The sequence below is a fragment of the Gracilinanus agilis genome, chromosome 3 (assembly GCF_016433145.1).
Source record: "Gracilinanus agilis isolate LMUSP501 chromosome 3, AgileGrace, whole genome shotgun sequence".
Lineage (NCBI taxonomy): Eukaryota > Metazoa > Chordata > Mammalia > Didelphimorphia > Didelphidae > Gracilinanus > Gracilinanus agilis.
Window position 1 is genome coordinate 212,716,237 of NC_058132.1, and position 13,860 is coordinate 212,730,096.

The 13,860-nt window shown below is 35.4% G+C and overlaps 1 protein-coding gene across 1 annotated transcript in view; it reads right to left on the reverse strand.

The window, feature by feature from the left end:
* The window catches only part of SPATS2L (spermatogenesis associated serine rich 2 like), a 237,913-nt gene that overhangs the window by 107,375 nt on the left and 116,678 nt on the right, over positions 1-13,860 (reverse strand). Inside the window, exon 2 of the mRNA XM_044669666.1 lies at positions 2,954-3,015. Coding sequence (XP_044525601.1) covers positions 2,954-2,992 — 39 coding nt within the window. The 5' untranslated portion in view covers positions 2,993-3,015. The remainder of the gene's footprint in view (positions 1-2,953; positions 3,016-13,860) is intronic.

A 13,860-nucleotide genomic window follows, 5' to 3' on the forward strand; every position in this document is an offset into this window, starting at 1 on the left:
TTTTATTCCTATTTTCAAAAGAAGGAAGCAAGAGGAGTTGGAAAAACAGAGAATCAATGAGCATAATTTTGAAGTCTGGCAAAATACTAATATATTAAAGGAATGATTTGTAAACATTTCAAAAGGAAAGCAATGAAAACTAAAAGCCACCTTGAGTACATCAAGTATAGGTCATGCTAGACTAATCTTATTACTTTTTATGATAGGCTACCTAGACCAATAGGTCAGAGGAATGCTGTAGATAAAATATTACTAAATTCCAGCAAATTATTTGAAAATCTTGCATGCTGTCCTTGTGGGGGAAAATAAGGAGTGATGAGGGCGAGATGACAACGCAGTTAGGGGATTTCAGAATTAGTTGGGTTACTGGACTCCAACAGTAATAAATAATGAGCAGGTAAATATCATCACAGAGGGAGGTTTCTAGGGGAGAGCACCAGGGATGTGACCCTTTTCTGTTCAACATTTTTTATCATAGAATTTTTAGAAGGCAGAGGAGGCATACTTATCAAATCAACAGATGATACAAAGCTGGGGTGAACAGTTAACACTTTGGAAGATAGATGGGATCCAAAGAGATCTTGACAGGTTAGAAAAATGAGCTGAATCTAAGAATGTAAAATTTACCAGGAGGCAAGGAAGAATATTGGATAGAATACTAGACAGAGGGTTTGAAAGACCTCTACTCAAATCCTACCTCAGCCACTGACTAGTTTTAAGTGACTCTGGGCAAGTCATTTAATCTTACACTTGATTTTCTCTTCTATTAAAAAGGGATAATAATAGCACTCACTTCACAGAGTTATTGTAAGAATCAAATGAAATCTTTATTCGTAGAGCGTTTTTTAAACCTTAAAACTATCATTACCATCATCTTCATCATCTTTATTATCATGATTAACTAGAATCAATGTAAAATTCTCTAGTTGGGTTTGAAAAAATCAACTTCACGTGTCCAAAATCATGATTAGACAATAGCTCCTGTGAAAAAGATTTGGGAATTTTAATAGCATGCCAAGCCAGTATCAGGACATAGTATGTCATGGTAGCCAAACAGTTGATGTTTTTTAAGATGGCGGTGAAAAAAGCCTAGCATCCAGAATCTGGGTGAGGGAAGGAACAAGCAATAAGCATCTCTTATGTACCAGACGGTGTACAAAATGCTCTACAAAATACTGTCTCATTTGATCTTCACAACAAGTTTGTGAGGTAGGTGCTATTATTATAGCATTTTACATTCAAGGAAACTGAGGCAGACAGATCAAGTAACTTGATCAGGGTCACATAGCTAATAAGTCTCTAAGGTTGGCTTTGAACTCAAGGTGTCCTGACTCCAAGTTAAGCACTCTATTCATTGCTTACATGAAAGTAACAGTACTATTATTTTCTGTCTTTGTGAAATCACATTAGAGAACTTTATATAAATGTAATGACAAGCTGGAGTGCATTCAAGAAAGTGACCAGAATGGTATCTAACCCAGAACCTGTTGTTTAGATGAAAGAACTGAGCATGGTCAGTTTGGTGGAAGATCAGGGGAGGGCAATGGAAGGCGCACTCGCTCTTGAGGTATTTTAAAGGTCACCACATGGAAGAGGGGTCAGGTTTGTTTTACTTCGACCCAGCATGCAAGCTGAATTGCAGAAATGAATGAGAGTATTAGAAAAAAATTTCCTCCTAACATTTTGGAGGACCCTCAGAGTGAAAAGGACTGCCCCAGATTGTAGAGGGTTTCTTATTTGAAGTCATCAAGAGAAGGTTTGGATGAGGATTTGTTATGAATGTTTGTTGTAAATGTGATTCTTGTTCAGGTACAGCTTGGACCAGATAGACTTTTGGTTATCTAGCAACTCTAAGATTCTGTGATCATGATCTAATCAGATAGATCTAAGTGGTATGGACTGAAAGAACAGAACTAGTGATAAATGCTATAGAATTCGGAGAAGGGAGAGGTTAGTGTAGTTGGAGTGCCTGGGAAAGGTTCTACACAGAAGATACAATCTGATGGAGGTTTTAAAACATGTAGAATTTAAAATTAGCAGCAAGGAGGTGTGAGTGGAAGGAGCAAAGTGTGCGTGTAAAGTATGTAGTCGTAGAATTCATTTCTCATAAGGCTTGGGGCCAAAGATGCCTTATTCATTGAGGGAGATTCTTCTAATTACATTTCATTTATTTAATGTTATTGAATGTAATTATTTAAATTTAAATTGTTTAAATTTAACTACATTTTCTAAGAGCACATGGAATGGCACCAATATCTTTTGCATACTATGATTGGATGAGAAGGTTCTGCCATCTGGGAAAAATGCACAGGTGTAACTTCACTGGTACACCAAACATGGCCACATTTCATTCTGGAGAAATGTTGGGGCTCTAGCCCACATAAAATGTTCAGTACTTAGCCAGAATTTCCTTCCTAGAGACTACTCTATTAGTTTATCACTTTGTTATATTAACGATGATTTCTAGGCCCCCTAATATAAAATTCCTAGTTAACCCTCTGAATGACTATTTCTTAGTAGATCAATCATTCTCCAAGAAGAGATTACATAAATGCTCAGGCTGCAGAACAGCAAACTGCTTGGATAAAATAATAGGTAGAGATAGAAATAAAGAGTTTTGTTTTGTTCTCAACACTTGGCATTTGTGGGAGCCGAGGAATTTGAAAATGGGGGTTAAAAAGCACCTCATAAATATGAAAGGAAATAAGATACTTGTTTTTGATCCTATTGAAAAAAAGCACTAGACATGGATTCAGAAAATACGAATTCAAGACCTGTCTCAGATTTGGGAGAGTCATTTAAAATTGAATCTCAGTCTATACACACTCATTCATACACATGCATAATACACACATACATGCATGTGGGTATATACATATGTATATGTATGAATGAATATACACATAAATACATACAATGGATTTTTAAAATATGTACAATTACTTTATCCTACCTTTTCCTTGATATTCACTTGAGTGTTGAGTTCAGCCATTTTTGTCCTAGTTGCAATATGACCTATGAAGAAGAAAATAGGAGAAAGATTAACTTCATAGCTCTAATGTTAACTTTTCAATATTATTCTTATATTTTCCCTGAACCACGGAATTTAATTTCCCTCTGCTCAAGGCATCAATATTTCTTAATTTTTTTAAAATACAGAAATATTTTAAAGCTAAAACTTTACTTCTGATATGCTCCAAGAACATGTTGCAGTAACTCTTGTAGACAATGTAATGACTTTTATTCAGATTGTATGGAAATGAAACTTACAAAGATAGATGGACATAGAACCAAAATTTATTTCTTCATATTGCATACATAAAAGTGGGGTTTTGTCAGAAATGAGGATGGGGCTAAGATTGAACACATTTATACTGGCTCAAAAGCAAATTAGATTCACATTTGTCATTATGTAAATACTTTTGTTATATACCCAATTAATTTAGTAATCATTCAGTGAGTACCTGTGGACTACTTAGAACATGGTGGCCCCTGGCCTCTAGGAACTTTCACGAGTTATAATGTTAGTGCTAGGTTTTGACTAGTAAATGCATGTGAAAACCAAGTAAATAAAACAGCTTCCTACTCATGATGCTTTTCTCCAAATCTGATTCTTGAAATTATCCCAACATGAGAGATCTAGGTCACATCTCTAATAGTGAGCTGTTTTATTTTCTAATGTAAGGGGTGTATTGCCACTCTCCCTCTATTTAATTTCCAAGATTTTCTGTGTTCTGATACTTATATCAGGTAAAGATGCCTCTTTGGTTGAGTTTTAAAATCAATTGATTGATCAATGAACATAATATGTGACAAGACCATCTATATATATCCTCTGGTACAAATCTCCTTGATTTAGTCAAGGAGGAAAAAAAAGAATGATTGACAAATTACAGAAGCCCATCTCTAGGAACTTTATACAGTAAACCATTTCAACAGTTCCCTAGTCAAGAGGGGTCCAAACCAAAGAGAAAGTTTTAATCTTGAGAGCTGAGGATTCTAGATTGAATAAAGACCCAAAGGGGTGGGGTGGGGAAGTTTCACACTATTTCTCCACACCCTTCCACTGACCATGTCACTGCAGGAGGTCACAGTAGTAAATAATATTCCCAAATGATAGCAGAGAGGCACACTGAGAACAAACATGGGGCACAGATAGATAGGAGGAAAGCCATCCAAGAGAGAAAGCAGTTTCAGGAAGTATGGCTCCTATGACAGGAAGAATGTTGGTTATGGAACTTTGAAAGGCATGGAACCTCAGAGCCCAGCAGAGAGCTCTATCTAAGGAGAACCTTACAAGGACTCTACAATGGGAAGAAAAGATTTCCAGTAACTGGGAGTTGTGAAGTATTCCATTGTCACATGCATTCTTTGCATGTGTTGCTTTCCGGTGAACTTTAATTTGAGGCTACTCTTTCTAGGGGCCATGTATGTACAAAGAAAGAGTGTGCCATAGACATTTTTGGTAGGAATTTTTATGCTCACTACTTTTCCTATAAGGGCAGTGAGGTGATACAAGTGAAAACAGCACAAGGCCTAGAGTCAAAAAGACCCAAGTTTAAACTGGGCTGTAGACACTTATTAGCTATATGACCTTGGGCAAGTCACTTAACCCTTTTTGCCTCAATTTCTTTATCAATAAAATAAGCTGGAGAAGGAAATGGCAAACCGCTCTCGTGTTTCTGCCAAGCAAACCCCAAAAGGGGTTACAAAGAGTTGGACATGACTGAAAATAACCCAAAAAAAGCTCTTCTTATACCATTTTCTTAAATATCTTTATTAAGAGCTAATTAAGGCTACTGGTGGTTAATCATTGGGAAGCACACTGATTGAGGTCATAAGCATCAGTACAAAAAAACTTTAGCTGCTCAAATTTACTTTTAGAATTCTGTGTATCATTGAACGGCCGGTACTCAGTGTTGGCCCTCTGATCAAATGGAAGCTGGGGAAGTACCTACATGAACATCTAGGCTAAATTTGTTTTAGTAATGGAAAATCACTGTTAAGTTTTTAATGGCTTTGATCTCCTCTAAGCAAAAGAGAGATAAGAGAGAAAGAGATTGGTTTTAAAAAAGGAGAAAGATAAGCAGGGAAGGCCGATATAGTTGTACACTAGATACATTTAACAAACAATTAAGTAATGGCTATTGATGCACACTCCTATAATTTTCTGTAAGCTTTGTTCTATGTAATCTTACTGGGAAGAACTAACACTTTAAGCAACAGGTAAATATTCTGAGTTTCTTCTTAAGGGGTCATATTTGGAATATAATTTCATATCCAGTGTCTTCTGTTGACCCTGCTGAAAGACTTGGAAAATGTGACTTTAGTTCTGTTACCATTCAGTAAACTCTCTCCAAAATAGGACTCTAAAAAGGAATTCTACTTCATATGGTTATCTACAAGCTGTTAATGTTTGTAGATGCTCTAAAAACATCGTGATTTTTTTTTTTTAGCAAATCACTTTTTCACTCCTTTTTTGCCATCATCACAGAAGCAGAAATAGGCCTTATAGAACTGTAGTACATCTGGTATTTTCTTTGTTTCATGCATTGCTGTAGCCAAAACATTCATCACCAAGTGGCCTGCCTGCTGGTAATAAGCCAGTCCATATTTAGCTAGCCTGGTCTTCAGAAAGCACTGTTTGTCCTATTACTAGGACATTACATTAATGGTTCAGTGACCAATGAATGATTATATTTTTGGGGAATGAAATATGCTAATCTTAACATTTTCATTATTCATGAAACCAGAACAGAAATGGAAAACACAGCTAAATGTAAAGATAACTCACAGACTATGATGAAAGGCAATACATGAGTAAAGGAATTTGGCTTTATTTCATGTTTGAAGGCAAAAAAAAATCCAGAATATTATGGGACACTAGTTCATATAGTATTACCATGTTCATGATAGGCATTTGCAAAAAGACCACCCTGAAAATAATTGCAATTTATGCAGCAACATCTGTTACAAGGGATAAAAGTAGTAGGGAAATTCTCCAAAGAATTTTGTGAGCAGCTAAATTGTCAATATTTAATTTTCATTGACTTCAATGCAAAGGTGGACATAGGGAACACTGGTTAAATTTTAGAAAATATGATTTAGCAGTAAAAACAAAAAGAAGTAAAGACTATATAAAAGAAGCTTCACAAATATTCATAAACTTATTTTTGAGAAGAAAGTGTAGGAGGCTCTGGAAATAGTAAGCACCAAATAGTATTACAAAAACTTTCATGGCTTATATTCTAACTTTCAATCAGTTAGTAAATAGTTATTAGAGGCCTTCTATATGTCATTGTGTTGGGGATAGAAAAACAAATAAAATATTAAATAGCAGTAGGAGTTATTTTTGTACCAGGTATCTATGTATAATGTCAGAGTATTAACTTGTTATATTAAAGAATAAAATTAATACCAAGCTAGAATAAAGAGTAATAACAGGAAGCTAAGGTTCACAAGTGAGGTAACTTCACTGTCACAGATTTAAATAAGCTTTTGGCACTGGAAAATAGAAAGTAAAATAAAAAGACATTTAAACAGACAATTACTGTTTCTGAAAGAAATTTGACCAATGTGAATAAGTTGCCACGACGAAGAGACTCAAAGGTCCTAGAAAACAACTCAGTCAACAAACTCCCTTCTTGCTATGTGAAAAGATGGGTGCTAAGGGAAATACTTTTTTAGAATATTAGACTCATTTATAAAATTTTATAAAGAAGACAGAAGAAAGTTGTGAACAGTATTGCCTCACAAAATTGAGAGACATGGGAGGAAAATAACTTGATAGGAAGCTTAGTAAGAGACTCAGCTAAGCAAAATAATGACAAGGGCACTTCAAAATGAATGTGAATGAAGAACAATGAATAGAGGAAAATGGGAAATATCATGAAGATTTCTAGAACAAATTCTTTTCTCTATCAATGACAGAAGAACTATCACAGTTAAGACTCTACTATCATGTCTTCAATATGCTGCACTAAGAAGTAGGAATGGCACTAAAGAAAATCAAGATGTGTAGAGTTGTTGGACTGGATTGAGTTAGGAAATCCATGCTGCAGGTAATGCTATTTTGAGAGGACTGAGGAATCAATTATATATTGGTAGTTCACAGTGTATTGGCAAAGAATAGGATATCAAAAGCTTGGGGGAAAAAATCTCAGACCTTAGTATTGCCCAAAAAATGTCGACAGAGAAAATACCAATAACTTTGTACTCATATCTACTTTCCCATCTCTATAAAATTTTATGAGACTTTCTACACACATATAAAGATCATCCAGATGAGATATGAGAAGCTAACAGGATAGGCTTTTGCAAATAATATTCTACAGCAATACAAGATTCTATCATAGTTTTTAAAAAACAAAAAAAGTTTTTTAGTAGAACAAATGGCTTTTATCCAACAAAATTTCAAGCATATGTCAAAATCATACAAGAATCTTTGAAACCTATAACAGAGATAACTTTGATGAACAATCCTCTGATTATTAATATCAAGAGTATCATAAAATTCTTGTCAATGATAAAATAAAGATGTCCTGTAGATGATTGAGGCTCCACAGATCCTTTGTTTACATATAACATTATGTTACATTAGCAAGAGTTAGAACATTCCAGAATTGGTTAAGTGACCCCTATAATTGCTTCAAAGAGTTTGGCCTAACTATTCAAACAGGGAAAAAAACAAATGAGAGAAGTATGCCTACTGTCCAGATTATAACACATAGAACAAATGGTTCACCAGTAGATATATTTGGAGCAGATAATTCAAGATGAAATGGGCCTAAAATTGAATAAGTGTAAGAGTGGGCTAGATTGAAAATCATATAGTGCTTTTAATGATCATAATCCACTCCCTGAAACAAAACCTATTAAAAAAAATCTAAAGTTTTCTAGTGTTCTCTAATATGGCTATAAGTCAAGGACTCCTAAAGAATTAAAGTTTAAACTGACTCCAGTGACAAAAGAAAAACATATGGTAGGTATAAATATGCTGAAGAATATTGCCAGTAAAAAATTATACATAATAAATGGCATATTAGAGTCAAAGAGTTGTCTCTGAAAAAAAATTAGAGATATGTGGCCAGAAAAAAAGGGGCGCTATATTTGTCATATAATGAAAAGAAAGGATAACAGCTGTGCTGCCCATATTTGCTCTACTCACACCTACGTACTTTTAAGAAATCTTGAAGAAGGGGCCTAGTATCGTTGGTGAAAGCCCTGTGGAGGATTGAGGGGAAGATGTGAACAAAGGTGGCACTAGATGAGAAAGCACAAATGAGTTGTAATCTGTACCACTGCAGAGAATATTCACTTCAGTAAGGATAGAGTCCCTCCACGTATCAAAGGAAGGTATGTATCAGAGGCAGAAATAACTTATTTTTAGAATCTTCAAAGTGGTCTACATACATCTTACCTCCCCAGAGAGAAGAGCTCTGTATATTCCCTCCCCATACAGTCAGCTCTTTTTACACACTCCATAAATAATCCTCTTCTACTTAGTAGACCTTCTGCAAATAATTCCTTCCCAAGAGGAAACACCATATCTTCTACTTTGGCAGGTGGGGGAAAAAAACAACCAATCTAGCTATTAAAGAGCAGTTGGCATTTATCCTCATCATTTCTTCCACTTGATATTCAAAAGGGATTCTAGTTACTTTCTGGTATCTTTTATAGTTACTAATGGTATATAATGTGGAAAAGAGATAGGCAGAAAGAAATAGGAATGGGGGAAGGAGAAGATACATAAGAGAATATCTGAATGGATGTTTCCAGGGAACAGAATAAAAATGAAAAATTGAATCAATCCCATGGATATTTTGACTCCACAATGCCAAAGGTCTAGACATTTCAAAGCATCGGTGATTTTTTTTTCACTTTTCATCTTGAAGTTTTGGCTTCATGGAGAGAAAACTCGCATTTCACTATTTGTATCATTGAGTTTTTTAAAGACTGTTTTCCTGTGACTCATTTCTATCCTATGTAACTAAGAGATCTGGAAAGTTTGGCTGCCCCATATCTCCCAATCCTCTTTTATTAAGATGGTTTTGTGAACTGCCTTAGCACTCCAGGGCTTCATCTCTCCTGGGATCATGTAGAAAGGTTGCAAGGAACTGGACTGACTGAATCTATGTAGCATGACTAATTGAACTGTTGCAGTTATAAGGACTCTATGAGAGAGACAGATTTAAAACCAACAAACCTTAGGAGGCCCTTTTGATGACCAGGGTTTGGTTATGACCAGTATTCCTTGAAATAAAATGTCACAACCCAATGGAAAATCATGGAATGATTTCCATGAGGCCACAGGATTAGAGAAAGTTGAGGAGAAGATCAGAAAGGACTTGCCCCTGTGCATGGATTCAAATTCTCAAATGCTGAAGGACTATTCCAGCCACACTACTAGCCTTCTTGCTGATTCTCACAAGGTGACAGACACTCCATTCTAAAAGATCTAAAAGTCTTCAGGACTCAAAGAAAGGAATCCCCTATGGTAGGATTTCAAGTACGATTTTAAGCCAGTAAGTAAGTAGAGGTCTTAGGGGGAAGGAGGAGAGAAGGGCTTCTACCTGTTACCCATAAAATTACCCAATATTGAGGACATAGATGCCACTTTGGGTTTTTCCTGATGTAAAGACCAAGTATTAGGACATCTGAAGTATCTGAGGGAATGAACCAGTCAGTAAATAAGGAAAAATCAATAATTCCATATGGCTCTGTGTTCCCCATATTCAGCATGAACAGAAAGACCCTTGTGTGGTGGAAATGAGAAGACTTGGTTTTCAATTCTGGTTATGTCATTAATGAGCTGAATGACCTTGAGAAAGTCATTTAAGTCTAATTTTATGATTTAACTGATTGTTTTTCTTCTTCTCAGATACTTGGAAAAAGAATGTATCTACATTTACTTTCTTTACAATGGGGCAAATTCTCTCCTTATCCAATCAGAAACTTGTCTCACATTCTCTAAACATACCTACCCCATTTGTATATATTTTGCAAATGACTGAGTCTCAACAGTAAATGCCATTTTCCCTTCTCTGGCAGTTGGAGAAAGCAATGTGGCAAGATGAAAGTTGTAGAAAAGTGATCAAAAGAAACTAAGTTTTCCAAAGAAGAAATGGAAGTAACTATAGGGAAAAGTGTGTCACAAATCACTAATAATTAGAAATGAAAATTAAAACATTTCTGAAGAGACACCTCTCAGAAGACTAGCAGACAATAAAATCTCCAAGTAATCAATGCTTCAGGGATTAGAAAATGATTGAATAATAATATGTTGGTAGAAGGATGAATTGGTTTCACAGTTCTGGAAAGAATTGGAAACTATGCTAGGAAAATGATTAAGATGTTAATATTCAAGTGAGACCATTAAATGTTTACCCCAAAGAGGTCAAAGAACAAAGAAAATGTGCCCCATATAAAATATTTGTAGCAGAATTTCTTGTTTGCAAACAACTGGAAACAAAGCAAAGACCTGCTGATTGGAGAATCAAATCATGGTATATGGATAGAAAGAAATATTACTGTCATTAGAAAAGATAAATATGAAGAATTAAGAGAAACTTGGAAAAACTTGTATGAACTGATACATAAATATTCAAAACCAAGAGAATTAATAATAATAATTAATATCCACAATAATAGCATTTATACTATGGTCTTAACGTTTGCAAAATAATCTTATTCAGTTCTCACAACAACCTTGGAAGTTAGGTACTATTATTACCCCCATTTTATAGATGAAGAAACTGAGGCTGAGATTAAGTGATTTGCTCAAGGTCACTTAGCTAAGAAGTATCTGGGACAGGATTTTAATTAAGGTTTTCTTGACTCCAAGTCTAGAGCTCTATCCTCTATAACACCTAGCATCTAATCACCACAATATACAATAACCACAAAAGATAAAATACAGCATTGAAAGGTACCAGAATTCATATTCCTACAACAACCAATAAAGGCTCTAAAGAAAAGATAAAGAACTATTCCTTTCTCCTCTCAGTAAAGAAATACTGGACTATAGACAGGAATGTGCTGGTAAATGCCCAACAACTTGGCTCTCAAAATAAATACAGATACAACATGCTTTCAATTCTACATTATTAACATTTTTCTCTGCTACTTTCTTTAAATCTAGGCAACGAATAAAATAATTCCAGCCCCAATTTGTAGCATTTGCTGATTTCTGAGGTGTAAATACTCACACTGAAAATTTAACTATTGGCTCTGAGTCATTTGAACTGGCTCCAGCACCCCCAGCCTACCGTGCAGAATTCAGCATATGCTGACAGACATCAGCAAGTGTCGTACCATGGACAGGGCACTGCCTTGGCAGAGGACCTGGATGTAAATTCCTCAGTGATCACAGAGGAATCATTTAGCCATCATGGGCCTCAAGTTTCTTCATTTGTAAAATGATGAATGAAGCTGGACTAGATGGTCTCTGAAGTACTTTCCACCATAAGTGAATACTATTTTTTTATCTTCCCCTAATTGCATTTCTACATTACACAGAAAGGTTCTATAGGAGGGACAATAAGGTAGCATAATGGATAGAGTGCCAGATCTGGAGTCAAGAAGACTCTTCTTTCTGAGTTCAGATCTGGCCTCAGACACTTGCTAGCTGTGACCCTGGGCAAGTCATTTAACCCCATTTGCCTCAGTTTCCTCATCTGTAAAATGAGTTGGAGATGAAATAGCAGTATCTTTACCAAGAAAACCCTAAATGGAGTCACAAGAGTTGTACACAACTGAAATGCCTAAAGAACCATTAGAAAAACAAAATTGTCAAATGACGAGATTTTTTAAAAAATCAACACTGATAAAAATTTATTCTTTTTTAAAAGCAAACCAAGTTGAGAAGTCTTCCTCCTTTTCTCTTTCACTCTTCTCCGACCCCTAGTTTTACGGTAGACCTTTTCTTGAGTATTATCAGCAGCCAATTTCCATAACATAATTGGGTGGTTTCAAAGCTGCTTATCATTCAGAAATCTCAAATGGGAACTCATGGTACTCCTCTACTATGATGAAGAGCTTTACTACTTACTGCAGCTCATACCATAGATGCTCTCCTCTATTTTCTCACTTTCTTAGGTCACCTAGAACTTTCTTGGTAGCTTTTTTATTTTCAGGTAACAGGCAATGGATGAATAGACTATCATAGTCTTTTATTACTGGAAAAATTCCCACTGCAGAAATCACTGTAATATATAAACTATGAGAACTCAAAATGAGTGTTTAACTACAAGCACTCAAAACTGGTCAGAGCACTGGACTTTGAATTAGGAAGGCCTGAGTTCAAATCCTACCTTAGATAATAACTTAATCTGGGATCTTTGGCAATTCATTTTATTCTCTCAATTTCAGTTTCCTCAGCTGTAAAATAGAAATAAGAATGACATCTGTCTTCTAGAGTTGTTTTAAGGATTAAATGAAATTATATCTGCATATACATTGCACATACATATCTATAGATTTATATGTGTTTGCAAACTTAATGGGCTATATAATAATTATCGTTATGTGCTACAAACTCTAATTAGGTGAACTATAAGAAATCAAGAGTTTAAGTGATTCTATTTGGCCAATATAAGGGTCTAGGCCTGAACGGAGATAATTAAACAAGAATGTGGGTTAGTGGAAGCAAGTCTTTCCCCTTCTTGTTGGCATTAGGCTCCTAGGCATCCACTAGCATCATGTTCCCTGCTAACCACTTAAAAGGATCCCAAAGTTCTATTTGGGCACTAATCCATGTTTCAGATTTTTTCCTCATCCCTTTTCCCCCATAAATATTTCCCTGTGTTACATCAGGGCCTGGAGCTACTCCCTCAGGAAATATCATTGCTTTTCTCCCTAAACTAGTAGAAACAGGTAAACAGCTAGGCATACTGCTTCTGAAGAGATGCCAACTCCTACCCAAGAATATTATGGGTTTCAGGCAGAAAGCTGATAGGAATGAGGTCTGGGAGCAAGTAGCCCCCCTTCAGGGTGCCCCACATCACACCGTGAAGGAAGCTGGCCATGGCTGCCTAAAGGAGGCGCATACTTCTCTCTTACTGCTAGGCATTCAGGATTTAACCTCCCCATAAAGACGATGGAAGATCCCTGATTTTTGGTGAAATTGACTGTTGTCCCCAAATTGGAACATTCTCAATTAACCAATGAATGATAAAAAGAATGGCGTTATGAAATTTCCATGCCCATCTATTAATTTAAACAAAATGAAGAGGTCCAGAATAAAAATCAAATCATGTCCTCAATGTAATCTTAAAGACTCAGTGTGATTTAAAAACATTTTTAAGCTATAATTTATCTTTCAGTAATAACATCATAAAGTAATTCACATGTTCTGATTTTCACATATATTCTTGGGGGGAAAATCTTAAAAATCAATAAAAAGCCTCTTGGTTCTTAATTCACTTGTCTTGAGACTTCATTTCATTTTTTGAAATATGTATGCTGCAGTCATAAAAATCTATTTTTATAAGAAAAATACAGCAAAACCCAAAGAACATCAACTTCATTATTTTGGTAAATCATCAAAATGGTTTTCTCTATTCCTCTTTGCTGTATTCGTCAAATGATTAAATGAATAATCCATATATATGGGTATAGCACAGACTCAATTTGTAAAAGTGAGTGATGTCCTAATTCTTACTCAACACAAATCAACAAATGTTTATTGAATACCAATTGTGCTCAAGGTGGTATTTTAGGGAAGAAAATATGAAGACAACTAAATAAGGCCCAGTACCTTGTCCTCAAGAAGCTTACAGTTCAATAAGAGAGATAAGACTTATATTCAAGTAACTATTACCAAGGTAGGATGGTACAAGTCTTGGAATCAAGAAGACCTGA